A 19,826-nucleotide genomic window follows, 5' to 3' on the forward strand; every position below is an offset into this window, starting at 1 on the left:
ATATCTACACAATTTTATTGATTTTATTTGATTTTATCAATAAATTGCAACTTAGACACAATTTTTTGCTTCCTTGGGTTGTTATCATAGCGCCCAATTGAGCTCACTTTTTTCCTGTATATTCTCTGTACTTCTAAAAACACCCAGGAGGTTAGTGTCTTGCAACCAATTATCATTTGGACTATCGATTTTGGACTAACATCGACTCTAGACTAACATCGATTCTGGACTAACACTGGACCCCAGGTTGGGCATACCGTGCTTTAATATCAAGTGGCAACAAGGTGAGCATAACATCTGCTAATACTCTATCTGGAACTGTTGAAACGTTATCACCCGAGGCGCCATCCCCTGCGTGCCTTTTTCTTCTATTCTCTTCACATTTCATTGGGTAGGCTGATGTGGACATTTCATTAATGGGTGGAGGCTGCTGCAGACATTTAATTTTTAACATTTCAGAAGAAGGGGCACTAAAGAGTGGGGCTACAGAAAAGGGGGAAGCTGCAGGAAAGGGGGCATTTTAGACCAGAGCTGCAGTAAATGGAACGTTATATGGTTAGATATGGACTATTTGCAGGGCACACAAAAGAGTGCAGTTGATCCCCATATACGAAAAGTTTGGGGAGCAGCAACATCTTGGCTCCATACTATTATTCATCAGGCTGTGGGGAAAAGATAAAGAAGGAAGGTAAGGAATAGACTGACTCTCAGGTTAGAGATGTGCCACTGCATACACATAGATTTAATCTTGGGCTCCATGACAATATGTAATCACGTCACATAGCAATGAAATGCCACATTACTATTTTGTGTACAGACAATGATTAAGGTGATGTCCAAAAGGTATGACACACAAGATCCTGCAATCATGACTGTATCCACAGACATTAGGTGCAACAAGCAGTGTGACAATTGTGAAATAAAAACTGCATAACCCCTTTACCTCTATATCTACTGCACTTACTTGTATAGCAATAGTGTAGATTAGCTCTCCAAGAGATGGCAAGAGACATTGTTTTAACTTGCTGTTCCTGAAATTCTCTCTAATCAGCTCAGTCAGCAAGGTGATTGCCTGCAGAGACAGTAAAAGTATGCATACATTATAAAAAAAAATAGCATCATGAAATTAATCTGTACAGAGAACCACTACAGGCACAAATAAGCATTATATGATGGAAATGTTAACAAATTGTGTTAGAAAGAGATAAAGCATGTTTAATTAAAACTCATGTGAGCAAGCTGGTCAGGCTGGTTTGTAAAAAAAAACAAAACACAGAAATAAAACTAAAAAATGAAAAAATGATCCTTAAACTTTTTTTTTTCAGTTTTAGTACTGGGCGGCAAAAATTCTTTTACAGTACAGAAAAAATAAGTTATGGCCCTTTAGCTGCTACATACAAAAATTTGCTTAAAATTTTTTTAAAGACCCATTTGGGCTCAAGCTATCACTTTAACCAGGCTGATGTCTTCAGATGTTATTTCAGAACTGCCATATAGGGCTACATTAATCATAGTATTTGATGCCGCCCCCATCCCCCCATGGATCTATGAATAGGCTACAGCCTCCTGAATAATCCCAGCGGCTGGTAGCGGAGCACAGCAATGACCTGCTGTATAATTGTGCCATAGTCGCCATCAGATACAACCGGTGTAGGGGGTCGGAGAAGTTGCAATTTCCGAGGCAGAGCATACAAGCCATGATAAATACCCCCATAATGTTATTTCCTCATTATGTCACGTTTTTTTGTGAGGTGCAACAGTTCTTCCTGAAACAAAACAACCCCACAACATGATGCAAGCTTATTCCTCCAAACAAAACATTGGTCTTCATTCCCATCTGCATTTGCAAACATTAATCTGGATAATGACACATTTTTACCACCTTCAGCCATTATCTTTTGCTTTTGTTATTGGATTGCACATATGCACATTTAAGGTACACAGAACAAGTATGATAGCTGTACACTCACCGGCCACTTTATTAGGTACACCATGCTAGTAACGGGTTGGACCCCCTTTTGCCTTCAGAACTGCCTCAATTCTTCGTGGCATAGATTCAACATGGTGCTGGAAGCATTCCTCAGAGATTTTGGTCCATATTGAAATGATGGCATCACACAGTTGCTGCAGATTTGTTGGCTGCACATCCATGATGCGAATCTCCCGTTCCACCACATCCCAAAGATGATCTATTGGATTGAGATCTGGTGACTGTGGAGGCCATTTGAGTACAGTGAACTCATTGTCATGTTCAAGAAACCAGTCTGAGATGATTCCAGCTTTATGACATGGCGCATTATCCTGCTGAAAGTAGCCATCAGATGTTGGGTACATTGTGGTCATAAAGGCATGGACATGGTCAGCAACAATACTCAGGTAGGCTGTGGCGTTGCAACGATGCTCAATTGGTACCAAGGGGCCCAAAGAGTTCCAAGAAAATATTCCCCACACCATGACACCACCACCACGAGCCTGAACCGTTGATACAAGCCAGGATGGATCCATGCTTTCATGTTGTTGACGCCAAATTCTGACCCAACCATCCGAATGTCGCAGCAGAAATCGAGACTCATCAGACCAGGCAACGTTTTCCAATCTTCTACTGTCCAATTTCGATGAGCTTGTGCAAATTGTAGCCTCAGTTTCCTGTTCTTAGCTGAAAGGAGTGGCACCCGGTGTGGTCTTCTGCTGCTGTAGCCCATCTGCCTCAAAGTTCGACGGACTGTGCGTTCAGAGATGCTATTCTGCCTACCTTGGTTGTAACGGGTGGCGATTTCAGTCACTGTTGCCTTTCTATCAGCTCGAACCAGTCTGCCCATTCTCCTCTGACCTCTGTCATCAACAAGGCATTTCCGCCCACAGAACTTCCGCTCACTGGATGTTTTTTCTTTTTTGGACCATTCTCTGTAAACCCCAGAGATGGTTGTGCGTGAAAATCCCAGTAGATCAGCAGTTTCTAAAATACTCAGACCAGCCCTTCTGGCACCAACAACCATGCCACGTTCAAAGGCACTCAAATCACCTTTCTTCCCCATACTGATGCTCGGTTTGAACTGCAGGAGATTGTCTTGACCATGTCTACATGCCTAAATGCGCTGAGTTGTCGCCATGTGATTGGCTGATTAGAAATTAAGTGTTAACGAGCAGTTGGACAGGTGTACCTAATAAAGTGGCCGGTGAGTGTACATTCCCACCTTGTAGGTGCTTTCAAATAATTGTTTGTACAAACGAACAAGGCACCTTCAAGTTTCTGGAAATTGCACCCAAGGATGAACCACACTTGTGCAAGTCCACAATATTCTTCCCAATATCTTTGCAGATTTTTTTAGACTTTCCCATGATGTAACACAAAGAAGCAGTGCGTTGCAGTTGTGCCCTAAAAATGTGTCTCTAATTAACTCTGATGTTAGCAGCTTCCAAATATCTGACATCTTCATATAGGCTGTGCCAAATTGTTTAAAGACAAAGCAATCTTAGTGAATAAAACTTTTAGATTTTGGATAAAATGGCTTAAAAATTCTATTCCTCCCATTATTCTGTTATTTGACAATATAAATAATTTTGGTAATCCTAACTAACCTAAAACTGGAAAGGTTTATTCATATTTCATGTAAGATAGAGAGAAAAACATGCATATGTGTCTTTTAACCCCTTCCCAACGCGCGCTGTACTAGTACGGCGTGTGCCGGGTCTCGGTGCATGGAGAGGGCTTGCGGGCAGAGCCTTCTCCATAGCCGGTAAGTCTTTGCTGCATATTGAAGCTAGCACCGATCGCGGGTGTCTTCCCATGCGCCGCCATTTTGCCATGGATTGTCGGCTCCCAGTGACGTCATAGAGGAGCAGCGATCAGACGCCATGACAGCCTCTGGTCTATCAAAGACCCGAGGCCGTCTCGTTTCAATCCATTCATTACAATGTGCCAATTGCACATTGTAATGAATGAGGAGGAAACTCCCCATATACTGCCATACTGTAGTATGGCAGTATATGATAGGATCGATCAGACAACCTAGGGTTAAAGTACCCTAGGTCGTCTGAAAAATAGTAAAAGTAAAAATAAAAAAAGTTTTTTAAAAAAAAAGTTATAATAAAATAACTAAAACTTCAAATCACCCCCTTTCCCTCAGAACTGATATAAATATTAATAAACAGTAAAAATCATAAACACAGAATGTATCGCCAAAAGGTTGCATAGTCCTAAAAATGATAGTAATGAAAACGCCATCAAAAGCTGCAAAAAATGACACCACCCACAGCTCCGTACACCAAAGTATGAAAAAAGTTATTGGTGCCAGAAGATGACAAAATATATAAAAATACCGTACTGACCCAAAGAATAAGGTAGACATGTTATTTGGGGTGCACAGTGAAAGCTGTAAATCCAAGCCTACAAGAGAATGGCGCAGATGCGTGTTTTCACCATTATCACTGCATTTGGAATTTTTTTTCACGCTTCCCAGTACGCGGCATGGAATATTAAATAGTGTCACTTTTAAGTGCAATTTTTTACACAGAAAATAAGCTGTCACAGAGCTCTTTATGTCAAAAAATAAAAAAGTTATAGATTTTTGAAGGTGAGTGAAAAATGGAAGTGAAAAAACTAAAAAGGACCAGGTCGTTAAGGGGTTAGTATATGTTTGTTTTTTATGACTACCATGTTATCTCTGAGTTAGGCTGCACTGTTCAGCGACAGTCATAAGAGTTTGTGTCTCCTTTGTCTAGACCAGGGGTTGGCACGCAATTTTCCCATGGGGCCACATGAGAAATTAGAATGGTTTTAGAGGGCCAGAATAATAAACTGAACTCCATTCTACTCAATACCTATATTCTGTATTCAGTATACATACTATTCCTACACAAAAACGTATATAAAACATTACACTGATTTAATGAAAACTAAGGAGGACCTAATTGCATCATTATTCAATGACGGGGCGGGAAGCTAAAATTTTTCACAGAGCTCAAGCGGGCCGGTCAGAGAAACTTAGGCTTCATTCACACGCGGTATGCCCGTGGTGACTCCTCCTCCCTCCGTAGAAAAAAGCGGCGCACTGCCGCACACTCAGGAGAAGATAAGGCATGTTTTATCTTTTCCTGGTGTGCGGTGCGTTTCCCCGGTACCGCCGCCGGGCGGCCATTGTCGTCTATGGGGACGTATATGAGGCCGCAAATTTGCGGCCGCATGTATGTCCTCGCCAACGGCTGTGTAAATGAGCCCTAAGAGAGATGCATGTGGTTTGTGGGCCATACAATGCCCAGGTCTGATCTAGGGCCTCTGTGATGCAGTCCACGCAATTTTAAGATACAGAAAGCCTGTCCCCCGCCTTCCCCCCTTTGTATGAGAGAGAGGAAAGTCTTGGCAACTTTGGGGGTGGTTTCTTCACATTGAAGAAATAAAGAAAGAGAAATTACCGTATTTTTCAGACTATGAGGCACACCGGATTATAAGGCGCACCTAATTATAAGGATGAATGACCAGCAGGTGGCAGACCTGTGCACAGTTCAAGACAGCTGTTGTCTGTAAGTACAGTTCATATAGAAGGCGCAATGGACTATAAGGCGCACCTTTGATTTCTGAGAAAATCAAAGGATTTTTTGTGCGCCTTATAGTCCGAAAAATACGGTAATTGGAGAGAATATTTAATGCAAATATATTTGGTAATCTATAAAATACTAAACCATGCAACATGCCATACAAAAACTGTTTCATCCATAAAAATAAGTCCAACTTTTGCTCTCTACTGTATGCACATGCATGAAGAAGAGTAGACCTGTCAATTTTTTGCCATACCTCTACATTATCTGCCCGGCATACGCCATGGCTTTCTGTTCTGGAGGTATTTAAACAAACATATATAATTGTTTCTACAAATTCATCTGAATATTTATTGTTGTAAGATCAGCAGGCAGAAACACTCATGCAATATTCAGAGCTTTGGCATCTGAGTAAATATCACTAAATATTTAAAAAGCCTCCTGAGAAATGTTTTATAAGATTGTATCCATGTGCTGCAGAGCCATTGTTAAAATATTCAGTCAGTTGAGGTGGATTTGATGGATTTTATTGAATGCACAGAACAGCATACCTCTGTGGGTCCAGCAGGATTTGGGAGAATCCCAAAATGCCTGTGGCATACTTTATTCATACTGACTTGGAACACAACTAAAGGTATGAAGACAACATTGTAGCAGGCACAGTTGTATGTAATGAATATGCACCACATCTTCCATTCATTTTGTACTAACATTTCATGAAGAAATTGAAATATTTAATGTTTGCTGTTTGCTGAATGCACACCTGCAGATTATTGATATACTGTTGCTTCACTAGACGTTCCCAAGCAGAGCTTTATTCCGAACACAGCTATTTTATTCTCTACTACCGGCTTGTCAGTTCCATATTTAATTATTAAGAAAATCTCTCCCTTTACTAGGCCTAGAGATTCATTATTTAACTTATATTTATCCTAATGACTACTCTCTTAATCTCCATTCAGCAACACCCATGACCCACCTGTGCCTGGTTCACAAATTCTTGAATTTGTGTAATATTATCTACTTTATGTAAAGTGAACATATGCTTATACTTGTACATCTACATCTTTACTGTCTATTACTCCACTGCTCGGAGCTTTAAACAGCTTATCACATGATAAGTCCCAACCATTCAGAGCTATTCATATATTAAACAATGTAACAATTGTAACAACTCAGAACCAGAAAGTTACTGCATTTTAACCCCGCTTTATAAATATAAAAAAACTAATTAAAAATTGAAATCTTAGTGCTTCCTACCTCCCAAAAATATGTAATAGAAAGCTATCAAAAAGTTAGACATGCCCCATAATAGTACCAATCTAACCATTCCCTTTTCCCACAATAACCAAGGCCTAATAATCCTCTTTTGATTGAGGAAGAAAAACGTTATAGCTCTCAGAAGGAGACATATAGGCAAATGTGGTTTCCTAAAAAAAGTGTTTTATTTGCTAAAGTAGTAAAACATAAGAAAACCTGGACATGTTTGGTGTCTCCTTACTCATACTAACCAACCCGAATAATGTTATCATGTTTATAATACTGTACAGGAAAGTGCCTAAAAGTTTTAATTAAAACACAAGTGGCAAGGCACCTATTGTATACAGTTCTGCTGCAGGAAAGGGTTAATAAATTTGAATCATTAGACGATTTTCGACCATCGGCGCCCATACGCTGCCAGCTTTTTACCACCACCGGGAGTTTGAAGGGTCAACACCCGTGATTGGTGCTAGCAAAGCTGGCGGCAGTGGTAAAAATCTGGCGGACAGTCAAAAAACGTCAGATCATCTCACAGAAAACACTGAAGTATGAATTAGTTATTAGCGCCAGAAGATGGAAAAATGAATAGATGTATTAAAGCACAATACGTGAAAGCCGTAAAAACCAAACCCACAAGAAAATGTCCTAAATGCGTTTTTCCACCAATCTCACTGCATTTGGAATTCTTTTCCCAGTTCCCAGTACAGGCAGTCCCGAGGTTACGTACAAGATGGGTTTCCTGGGTTTGTACACATGTTGAATTTGTATGCAAGTTGGAACTGTATATTTTATAATTGTATCTCCAGAAAATAAAATGTTTGTCCCATTGACAATTGGATTTTCAATATTCTTTGCTGGAATGAGACCAAGGATTATAAATGAAACTTCATTACAGACACCTTACAACTGCTCATTGCAGTCTGGGACTATAGTAAAGCATTCAGAGAGCTTCACCAGAGGTCACAATGGGCAAAGATATCCATCTGTAACTAGGGGTCGTCTGTAATTTGGATCTTCGGGTAATTAGGGGACTGCCTGTACCTGGAATGGAATATCAAACACTGTCACTATGAAGCAGGGGTGGACTGGGAATTTAAAGTGGCCCTGGAAAAAACTGTTAAAGTGGCCCCATTCTGTGGGTGGTGTCAAAACAAGTAGGCGTGGCCATGTGATGTGGGTGGAGTTACAAACTGTTTATAGATGGTCTAAATAAACATGTACAGCACAGAGAAAGAAACTCGTACTACCTCCCTTATACAGGAATATAACTACTATAATACTGCCCCCTATGTACAAGAATATAACTACTATAATACTGCACCCTATGTACAAGAATATAACTACTATAATACTGCCCCCTATGCACAAGAATATAACTACTATAATACTGCCCCCTATGTACAAGAATATAACTACTATAATACTGCCCCCTATGTACAGGAATATTACTACTATAATACTGCCCCCTGTGTGCAGGAATATAACTACTATAATACTGCCCCCTATGTGCAGGAATATAACTACTATAATACTGCCCCCTATGTACACGAATATAACTACTATAATACTGCCCCCTATGTACATGAATATAACTACTATAATACTGCCCCCTATGTACAAGAATATAACTACTATAATACTGCCCCCTATGTACATGAATATAACTACTATAATACTGACCCCTATGTACAAGAATATAACTACTATAATACTGCCCCCTATGTACAAGAATATAACTACTATAATACTGCCCCCTATGTACAGGAATATTACTACTATAATACTGCCCCCTATGTACAAGAATATAACTACTATAATACTGCCCCCTATGTACAGGAATATTACTACTATAATACTGCCCCCTGTGTGCAGGAATATAACTACTATAATACTGCCCCCTATGTGCAGGAATATAACTACTATAATACTGCCCCCTATGTACAAGGATATAACTACTATAATACTGCCCCCTATGTACATGAATATAGCTACTATAATACTGCCCCCTATGTACATGAATATAACTACTATAATACTGCCCCCTATGTACAGGAATATTACTACTATAATACTGCCTCCTATGTACATGAATATAACTACTATAATACTGCCCCCTGTGTGCAGGAATATAACTACTATAATACTGCCCCCTATGTGCAGGAATATAACTACTATAATACTGCCCCCTATGTACAAGAATATAACTACTATAATACTGCCCCCTATGTACAAGAATATAACTACTATAATACTGCCCCCTATGTACATGAATATAACTACTATAATACTGCCCCCTATGTACAAGAATATAACTACTATAATACTGCCCCCTATGTACAAGAATATAACTACTATAATACTGCCCCCTATGCACAAGAATATAACTACTATAATACTGCCCCCTATGTACAAGAATATAACTACTATAATACTGCCCCCTATGTACAGGAATATTACTACTATAATACTGCCCCCTATGTACAAGAATATAACTACTATAATACTGCCCCCTATGTACAGGAATATAACTACTATAATACTGCCCCCTGTGTGCAGGAATATAACTACTATAATACTGCCCCCTATGTGCAGGAATATAACTACTATAATACTGCCCCCTATGTACAAGGATATAACTACTATAATACTGCCCCCTATGTACATGAATATAACTACTATAATACTGCCCCCTATGTACAGGAATATTACTACTATAATACTGCCCCCTGTGTGCAGGAATATAACTACTATAATACTGCCCCCTATGTGCAGGAATATAACTACTATAATACCGCCCCCTATGTGCAGGAATATAACTACTATAATACAGCCCCCTATGTACATGAATATAACTACTATAATACTGCCCCCTATGTACAAGAATATAACTACTATAATACTGCCCCCTATGTACAAGAATATAACTACTATAATACTGCCCCCTATGTACAAGAATATCACTATTATAAAGTACTATACAACACAGCTACATACAGCCGCCTCGCCCCAGTTTCCCATGTAACATACACCTCAGTCACACCAGCCATACGGTTCCACGTAGCATACACGCCAGCCATACGGTCCCACGTAGCATACACGCCAGCCATACGGTCCCACGTAGCATACACGCCAGCCATACGGTCCCACGTAGCATACACGCCAGCCATACGGTCCCACGTAGCATACACGCCAGCCAAACGGTCCCACGTAGCATACACGCCAGCCATACGGTCCCACGTAGCATACACGCCAGCCATACGGTCCCACGTAGCATACACGCCAGTCATACGGTCCCACGTAGCATACACACCGGCCATACGGTCCCACGTAGCATACACACCGGCCATACGGTCCCACGTAGCATACACACCGGCCATACGGTCCCACGTAGCATACACACCGGCCATACGGTCCCACGTAGCATACACACCGGCCATACGGTCCCACGTAGCATACACACCGGCCATACGGTCCCACGTAGCATACACACCAGCCATGCAGTCCCACGTAGCATTCACACCAGCCACACATTCCCACGTAGCATACACACCAGCCATACATTACCATGTATACAGTCACTTACCCTGTAAGTTCTCTTCTCATTGCCATCTTCACCCTGCATCCTTCTCCTTCTAGCGATTGAGGGAAAGGGGGGGGGGTCGATCGCGGGTGGTGCCTGCGACTGCTCACAGCAGGCTCGGGCCTTCAAATCTAGCAGGCCTGCGCGGGGGACGTCATGACGCGGGTCACGTGAAGACAATGGCATCGGACAACAGAAGCACAGCAGGGGGAAGTCCCTGCAGCGCTGAGCCGGCCTCCCATCGTCTTTTTTCTCCGGCCCCACAGATGTCGGAGCGGCCCTAAACGAGTCGGCCCACCGGGATTTCTCCTGGTGGGTCTTATGGCCAGTCCGCCCCTGCTATGAAGTGAAATTTGTTACACAAAAAACAAGCCCTCGGACAGCGCTTTACATGGAAGAATTTTAAAAAGTTACAGATTTTTGGGAGTGAAAAATACAGATTTTTGGGAGTGAAAAATAGAAACACAAATAACCAAAAAAGTGCCTGGTCCTTCAGAGGTTAATATCACACAGTTCTGATTCTAACAAGCCATTTTTATCCACAGGAAGAAGGCTTCCTGTTGAATGTCAGCAGGCAGAGGACTAAAAAACAGTGAGGAATTAATACAGATAAAAGCACAGATAAAAAGTGATAATATCTCAAGCACACTGAAGATGGAGCTGCTTTTCTCTGCCTGTTGAAAGGTCAGCTTCATTTATAAATGATGCATGACGGGCAAGAAAATATGCAATAAATGCTCCCGGTTACAGGGGACCTCCAGATTGCACATGTTTACATACGCCCGCTCCCTTCTGGCTGCCTCTATGTATAGATTTTTTCTATAAGCACTATGCCTAATGTTATAGACAATTTGGACACATGAATGGATAAAATTGAAAAAGTTTACATAGAGTCATTTATGAACTATGTTTTTGTCTCGTGTACATCATTCATAAATAAGTTGGGAATAGGTGATGAAAACAAAGTTTAACATCAAAATTAAGAATAAACCAGGGAAAGGACCAGTTCCAATCTGCATTTTGACTTCAGTTTTGCAGTTTCCCTTAAAAAATAATGAATTTTTTTTAAAGATCTAGCAAAGGTGTCCACTTTTTCTTCAATTAGACCTTCGATTATTTGATCGAATAGTAGGAATAAATTTTAAAAAACACAAAAAAAGGAAGGCTATGAAAAAACAGAAACTGACACTAACAGAGAGCAAGATATGAGTTTCTGATCCTTCAAAACTGACTGATGCTCAAAAAAACTGAAAACAGAAGCAAAAACGCAGATGGGAACTGGCCCTTACTCATTGATCCAGACATGCAACTGCAGTAATCTTCCCCCTCCCTTTAGCCTGCTGTCATCTCACAGCAGCAGAGGATGTTTCAGCACACAGTGGGAGGAAGGATCGAGGGGTAGTGCTCGTGCACAATGTAACATTCTATGTAGACGCTGCACGAGGTGGCTCTGGTTAGGCCCACCATAGAACTTCAGACTCATTAACATAATGTTAAAAGTTGATCTTATAAGGAAGGAGGCCATTGATAACAAATATAAGCAGATTATCACAGTCACGGCACCTGGATCTATAACTAAGTGTCAAGGGTTTAATACAGTATGCTCGATTTTTGATGGTAGAGTTCCTTTAAAATACTTAAAAATAAAAAGAATAAGCCAAAAAAAATGAAATATTTTATGCATTTATCCATACTAAATGCAAATTTTGAACATTCCTATGACATTGCATTGAACATGTAAGTCATATAATATGCGGCTTTTAGTCTAGTAAATTACATTATGTAAAAGTTAAAATAAAGCAGGATCTCCTAATCCTGCACACAGAAACCTTGCAGCAATGCATCACAGTATATTATTTGTTTAGCTCCACTTTACTCAAGCATTTCATTATTAAATGCTGTGCAGAGAGAAATCCATGCACGTGATTTGTGTCTATAAAACATGACCTTCTAAAATCAATGTTTCCCTCCCCTTCAATGTATTGAGCAGATAATCTACTGAAAGGTCAAAACTTCTAACAGAAATTAAGCCGTCCTTGAGCAATGCTCAGACAGTAGGTTAAGTGAACTGCGTTTCACATGACTGACATTGCAAATTACTCACATATAACGTGCATATGAAAATGTTTTATTGATCACTTTCACAAATTTACAGTCCATAAATAAAATCAACTGAACTTTATGCACAACTCTACATTCTGGCTGGATAGGTTTACCAAGTAGAACAGTTCATAACACAAACCAATGTGATACCGAGTACTGTATATAACCAATAGACCCCTCAGATACATCCCTAATTCACACATCATTTGTTATTTCTATCTACCTCTTATGACATGTTGGGGGATTGTGATTCCCTAGGAAGAGAACAATGTTCTCAAAAATAGTCTTATAGGTGATGTAAAAAGTATGTCGAGTCTGTCTATGTACGTATGTCTTTGCCTCATTGCCTGCACACATTACAAAAGTCAGATGCAGGGCTGCTCAATTACTTGAGGAGCATTTAGGGATTATTTACAAATTCGTAAAAAAAGAAAGGCAAACCCTTTAACTGATAGCACTGGGAATAGAGCTGAGCCTATAAAATTCATTCCTATAAAATAAACCCCAGAACCATTGACATATGTCTGTATACAGGCAGTCCCCTGGTTACGTACAAGATAGGTTCCGTAGGTTTGTTCTTAAGTTGAATTTGTATGCAAGTCAGAACCTGTATATTATTATGGATATATATCGTATAGCCGTATACAACAGCCTCAGGGCCCAAACTTCAACCAAAAGCCACTTATTTATTGCAAAGTGCCAGCGCAGCAATTTAAGAAGTAATGCATTTCTCCTTGTTCATTGACAACTTTCAATACTTCAGCCTCCCAAGGACACCAACGCAGTTGAAAGGAGGAGGGCAAATTCATCTATCATTGTAGGAAGATTCTGCAGGCGGATGCTTTGAGTTCTGTCTGGTGAACTTTATTCTGGGGTGATGTCCTGGGTGCCCACAGAAAGGGCTCAGAGTGCCGCCTCTGGCACCAGTGCCATAGATTCGCCCCCACTGCTCTAGTGCAATTTTTTCTGGGAAGCTGGTTTCTACACAGACTGATTGACCCCCCCAAAGATCATATGCTTTAAAAGCAAATAAAAGTTGACTGGTCAATTGGCTATTAACAGTATTACACATTTGATTCACAAGTGAAAGTATATTATCTTTTTGAGTGCAGGGGAAAGAATGAAAAATAAATGTTGTGGGTCAAGAAGTCTGGACAAAAGAAAAAAGGAAATTGAGTCACTGATACACATTAAGAAGCAGAAAAGGAGATAAGCACAAAGAGCTGCTCACTGTGTATGGGAAATCAGAAGATTGCAGCAGAAAGGTATATACTCGAGTATAAGCCTAGTATAAGCCTAGTTAAGCCTAGTTTTTCAGCACAAAAAATGTGCTGAAAAACCCAAACTCGGCTTATACTTGAGTCAAAAAAATAAATAAATCAAAACTCGCCTTTCTGGCGGCACCCGTATATCTTCTGTGCTATCCATCCGGTATTATTGTGCTGCACGACGGGGAAGGGGGGGGGCTATATACACTGGGGCAGGGACTGGCAGGCTATATACACTGGGGCAGGGACTGGCAGGCTATATACACTGGGGCAGGGACTGGCAGGCTATATACACTGGGGCAGGGACTGGCAGGCTATATACACTGGGGCAGGGGCTGGCAGGCTATATACACTGGGGCAGGGACTGGCAGGCTATATACACTGGGGCAGGGACTGGCAGGCTATATACACTGGGGCAGGGGCTGGCAGGCTATATACACTGGGGCAGGGGCTGGCAGGCTATATACACTGGGGCAGGGGCTGGCAGGCTATATACACTGGGGCAGGGGCTGGCAGGCTATATACACTGGGGCAGGGGCTGGCAGGTTACATACTGGAGAGGCTGTGACCAATGCATTTCCCACCCTCGGCTTATACTCGAGTCAATAGGTTTTCCCAGTTTTTTGTGGTAAAATTAGGAGCCTCGGCTTATACTCGGGTCGGCTTATACTCGAGTATATACGGTAACTAGATATTAGTCATTTAAGACAAACTAACACCACGGTTAGACTTATCATGACTGGAAGAGATTTGGGCTACAGTACGATTTCCCTTATTTTCTGGAAAATATTAAATGCCCACATTTGTAGAGACTTTCTCCTTTACTAGTTGTAAAAGCCTAGTCTAAAATGATCCGAAAATAAATGTGGTACATATACGACCTCACTCATAGGGTGATATTTATCTGGGCTCCTACACCAATTTTCTGGTTTACAAAATTGAAATAGTCGCAAAGGGGGCTCTATTGAGCTGCAGAGTAGGTTGGCACAGCACATATCTTCCCCAAACCAGTGCACTAGCTATAGCCTGCACCAATTCAAGCCTGAACAGGCACAAACTATGGCTTAATTCTACGCAATTCTAAAAACAGATGGGTCTGGGTTTTAACTTTTTTATTTTACACATTTATATATCAACAACATAATAAGAAGTGATTTATTGTTACAGTCCAGTTGCTTTTCCTCAACATTCTCCACACTGTACTCTTGCCCTCTTGCACCATGCTATCCACACCATGATCACCACCAGAGGTAGCACCTGTCACGGGTATATTACGGGTAACTCACCTTTCCCGGCTCCAGCGATGCCCGCTCACCGGCTCTGTAAAATTTAAAGAGCCAGCGCGCAGATAATTGCCGCTGGCCAGCCGACTGCCCTGATAAATTCCAGACCATTCCTGTGTCCCTTGCCGGATCTTTGTGCCTCATAGCCTAACAAAAAGCTTGTTCCTGATGCCCTGTGTGATTATTCCGATTTCCTGTTGTGACCTCAATTCTGTTCCTGACCTTCCGCTACATCCCTGACTCTGATTCTGTGCCACCGGTTGTGACCTCCTACCCGTCCCCAAACACAAACTTGCCTTACAATTCTGTACTTCGTCTTGGCCACCACCATGGACGAAGTCACGCCTGTGGAACAAGCTTGTGGTACCAAGCAGCAATAAGTCCAACCTGCTTTGCGGCGGGCTCTGGTGAAAACCCGGTACCACTTAGACTCCGGTCCCAGGTTTCGGCTTACGTCATTGGTGGTACAGAGGATCCACTACCACTGATCTTGACAGCAGCCTTCTGATCAGCCTTCAGCAAAGTACAGATCTCTGTATTGGGGTGAAACAGTGTATGCTGTAGAGGTCCAGGGATACTTTTTTTTTTTTTTTGTTAGGAACCCTAGAATGTTTTAACCCTAGAGGGTCTGATCACTTGTGTTTTGTATTACAGGTGGATCCCCTAGTTAAAGGGGGTTTCCCACAAACTAAAGTTAGGCCCTATCCATGGTCTCTCTATAGAGAAGTGATGCTACAATATCCAGTAAATATATTGTTTGCTTCATATGATCATAAGAATTAAGTGATAAGGATATAATTAGATGGTTTTATGAAATTAACAATAATAAAGCTTTACTGTTTTAATCATCCAAATCTGTGTGTTGGTGAGCGCTTCCTATGTTTGGGCATCGCCCGCACTTAGCTGACTCAGTGAACTGAGTTATAAAATATACAGTTTCAACTTACATACAAATTTAACTTAATAACACACCTATCTTGTACGTAACCCAGAGACTGCCTGTATAATATGTATATCCTTCTGTTTTATAACACCAAAGGCCAAAGCATTGCTGAAAAGTTTCCTTGATGTCATGGCAACTGAACACCACTTGCCAGGTGACCAGAAGGGGTAACTATTGCCAGTATGATGCAAACTATACAACACTATGATCAGGGTTAGCATGTAGGAGTGTTGCGGTTGTTGGTGGATACCCACCATGTACTAGGGTTACGTTTTTGAATTGAAAAATCTCCTATAAAATATCTATGTAAAAGAGCCCTTAGTTTCAAGTTACTTTTAAAATTGTTTTTTATTTCTGTGTATTTCTGCAATATTATCACCAATATCATGGGGATAAAAATGGTGAAATGTTTTACAATAAAAAATATTAACATGTAGGTTGAGCACAATAACAATAATAATCATATTAGAGTTTCTTGAAAATGGCTTAGATCAGTGCTTAACCCAAAAGATGCTGAGCTGGCCTAAAGTCCTGCTCTGGGGGTTCTTTTCGCCAACGTGCTTTCAATAATTTATAGTTCTTGGACTGCAGACCATGACAATTGATTTTTGCCAAGTTCAGCCAAGATCTGACAGAAAACCACTTGAAAAGACGCGCGCTCTGAGTATTATTTGGATATATGATTCAAACTCGCTGAAGCAAAAATTGTTTTCCATCTCTTCATTCAGCTCAGATACTGCACCATTTCGTAATGGAGAGGATTTACCCTCATGGGTATAGAACTGCCACAGGCTAGCAAAGTAGACAGAAGCAAAAAGGTAAAGAAAAGTTCATAGTAAAAAGGACATTCGTATTAATTATCACCAGACTGTCGAAGTAGAACATCTGTCATGCCAACATTTCTACCTCCTACCAACCCACTTATTCCCAGCGCTGTAATTAGCGCAGCTTATTGTCCCCTGGTGTCTAGTGGGTGCAGTTAAAATTTAACATAATAACTAGACATCTCCTACAAGCTGTCTACCTGCTCGCTAGGAATAACAGATATACGTACATTAGATGGCAGAATATGTACATTTTCCCATCTAAATAGGAAGTTATTAGCAGCAGCAGTATAATGTACCGAGCTTGTAATGAAAAGGCTATTTCTAGGGGTCTGACAAGTCAAATCCAAATGCTCAGTCACAGCAAGAACTTTTTCAGCTAACAGCGAATAATGATGCATACATTACAAAAAATGTATAACTAATGAGCTACAAATTCATTTTCCAATTTCTGTTCATTTTCAGCATTAAGTCAAGAAGTAGATTATTCCCAGTGGAAAGGGCAGGTGATAAGAATCTCGGAGTAAATATTAATATAGTGTCACAAGGTCTCAGTATATACGACTGGGAATAAAATAACATGGAATGAAATAAAAATGATGTTTTCTAAAGTTGCAGCCAGACAGATGATCTCCTTGGAAGGAAACATATGCTGGCAACATCAAAATAACAGGAGGAAACTGCATATCATCCAGGGAAAGTAACATAATCTATACAGCTAGCACAAAGCTGTCCTACTACTTGTTGTTCCAGTGGCATACACGTTTTACAAGAGCGTGGATAAGAGGGCACATGTCGATTGTTCACAAAGGAAACTGCCATATTTTGTGGTTGAACTAATACCCTTGAGGGCTTAAGGACCTCTTTCTGCCTCTCATGCATCAATAAACACATAAAAAATAGAATGGATGTGTTGTAAGAGAATTTTCTGGAAAATTAGGCAATTTTGGTAGGAAGAGCAAACTATCCATCCAGACACCAATCTCTAGGCAATACTGCTTTGAGGTTCCTGCGTTTAACCCCTTGACGACAAGCTTAATACTATTATGGTGGCTGTGTCATAAAGAGTGTATGGAGAGGGCTCAGCACATAGCTCTATATTTTACAGAAAACACCTTTGATTGGTCCTGGACCGATTGTCTGTTAACAGTTTAAGTGCAATCGAAGACAACAACGTGGGTGCCACCATCTTGGATCCAATTGTCAAGCATTCTCCCCCATATCATCGATTGGTTTCTATGAGGATCCCATAGATGTCAAAGTAGAATATGTAAAAGACGCTGCTGCAGGCAGGGTCTAATACAGATCCAATAAAGTGCCAATACCCTGCAATATAGTAGCATTTCAGTGAGTAATTTTACAGTTAAGTTTTAGATATTTTGTTTAAAGCTACAGCGATTGATAGAGCTAGAAATAACATTGTTATCTTATCTATACAGATTCTAAGCTCTAGAACACTCTTTACATTATTTCCCCATTGACATATAATGACCGGCAGAGTGTTACACTGCATTTGTTTTACTCATAATCAGAATCATTCGTGGTGTTATTTTACAATAACATATTTAAAATGTATATCTTGCATATGATCTGAATCATAAAGCAATCAAGAGAAAGTGTCTCTGTTAAATAGCGCATAGTTTATTACATTTAGTTGTATAGTGTGTAATGACTCAATGTGCGTTGAGCAATATAAGGCTTTAAAGGAAACCTACCACTTGTAGTGGCAGGTTTCCGATGGCAATATCGGGCACCAGCTCAGGGTGAGCTGGTGCCGGAGCTTATTTTAGTTAGTGTTTTAAACCGCGGTATCGCGGGTTAAAACACTTTTTAAACGCTATAGCCGGCGCAGGCAGGTACGCGCTCGGCGCTTACCGTGCGCACGGCTACATAGGAAGTGAATGAGAGCCGCATGCACGGTAAGCGCCGAGCGCGTACCTGCCTGCGCCGGCTATAGCGTTTAAAAAGTGTTTTAAACCGCGATACCGCGGTTTAAAACACTAACTAAAATAAGCTCCGGCACCAGCTCACCCTGAGCTGGTGCCCGGTATTGGCATCGGAAACCTGCCACTACAAGTGGTAGGTTTCCTTTAAGACTAGACTTACTGCCCGCTACAAATTCATGCTATGAGATATTTTTTTATATGGAGTCTACCAACAATTTTGATAAGACAATGACAATGTTAGCGACAGTGTTAGGGAAAAGTCCTGGAGATCTGTGTAATAATATGTTTGTGCATATAGTTAACAGCAGGCTTATGAAAAACAGCATTTTCATTCCTGGATTGCAGCAGCACTGGTGCACTGCTGTGGAAGATCTCTTCACTGCACTGCTGCAAAGCCGCTCCCTTATATCAGGGGTACAGCAGCTTCGTTTTTGTTTAAAGTGTGTTAAACATTTTAAAATGATATAAAAAGCTCCCTTGAGAAAAAAATATTTCATGAATATAAATTAAAATATAATAACATAATACTAATTGCTCTATCTATAAAAGTTTCCCAATTTACAGGAAATATATTTATTTATAATATATTTGTTTTTAAAATATAAAAAAATATTTTTACATATAAATGTTGTCAGATATCCCAGTATTATGTTTCTTCCTCTATCAATTGTAACAGCATCTATGGAGACTGATCTAAAACTTAGCAATTCTTTCTTTCATTTAAAATGTGTGCAACATCAAATTGCTGGGCAATAGGACTACACTCTGACTCCTAAATTATTTGGGAATTTGTATAAATGTGAGATTAGGTATGTAAAAGACTATGCTGCCATTAATAAATACTTCATGCTTAGATCTGTTTTTTTCCTAACATTATATTCTGTCCTACATGCTTTAAGCCCAATACCTCTAGAGCACTACCCTGACCTTACCTAATTATTACCCCAATTATTGCATGGATTCCTTCTGCCAACTCATTACCCAACAATTTTATTTTGTGGGATATCAGTTCTATGCACACTAGCTATCGTTCTGAACTGAAATTATAATTTCAGTAAAAATCCTGATGATTCACTGAAACTGT

General features: G+C 40.4%; 1 protein-coding gene across 5 annotated transcripts in view; it reads right to left on the reverse strand.

The window, feature by feature from the left end:
* ULK4 (unc-51 like kinase 4) overlaps window positions 1–19,826 on the reverse strand; it is a 488,957-nt gene that overhangs the window by 384,406 nt on the left and 84,725 nt on the right. For all 5 annotated transcript variants that reach the window (XM_072153427.1, XM_072153424.1, XM_072153426.1 and 2 more), the window contains one exon: window positions 965–1,072. In XM_072153427.1, the coding sequence (XP_072009528.1) occupies window positions 965–1,072 (108 nt within the window). The remainder of the gene's footprint in view (window positions 1–964; window positions 1,073–19,826) is intronic.

The sequence above is a fragment of the Engystomops pustulosus genome, chromosome 5 (genome assembly GCF_040894005.1).
Source record: "Engystomops pustulosus chromosome 5, aEngPut4.maternal, whole genome shotgun sequence".
In the NCBI taxonomy this organism is placed as follows: Eukaryota; Metazoa; Chordata; class Amphibia; order Anura; family Leptodactylidae; genus Engystomops; species Engystomops pustulosus.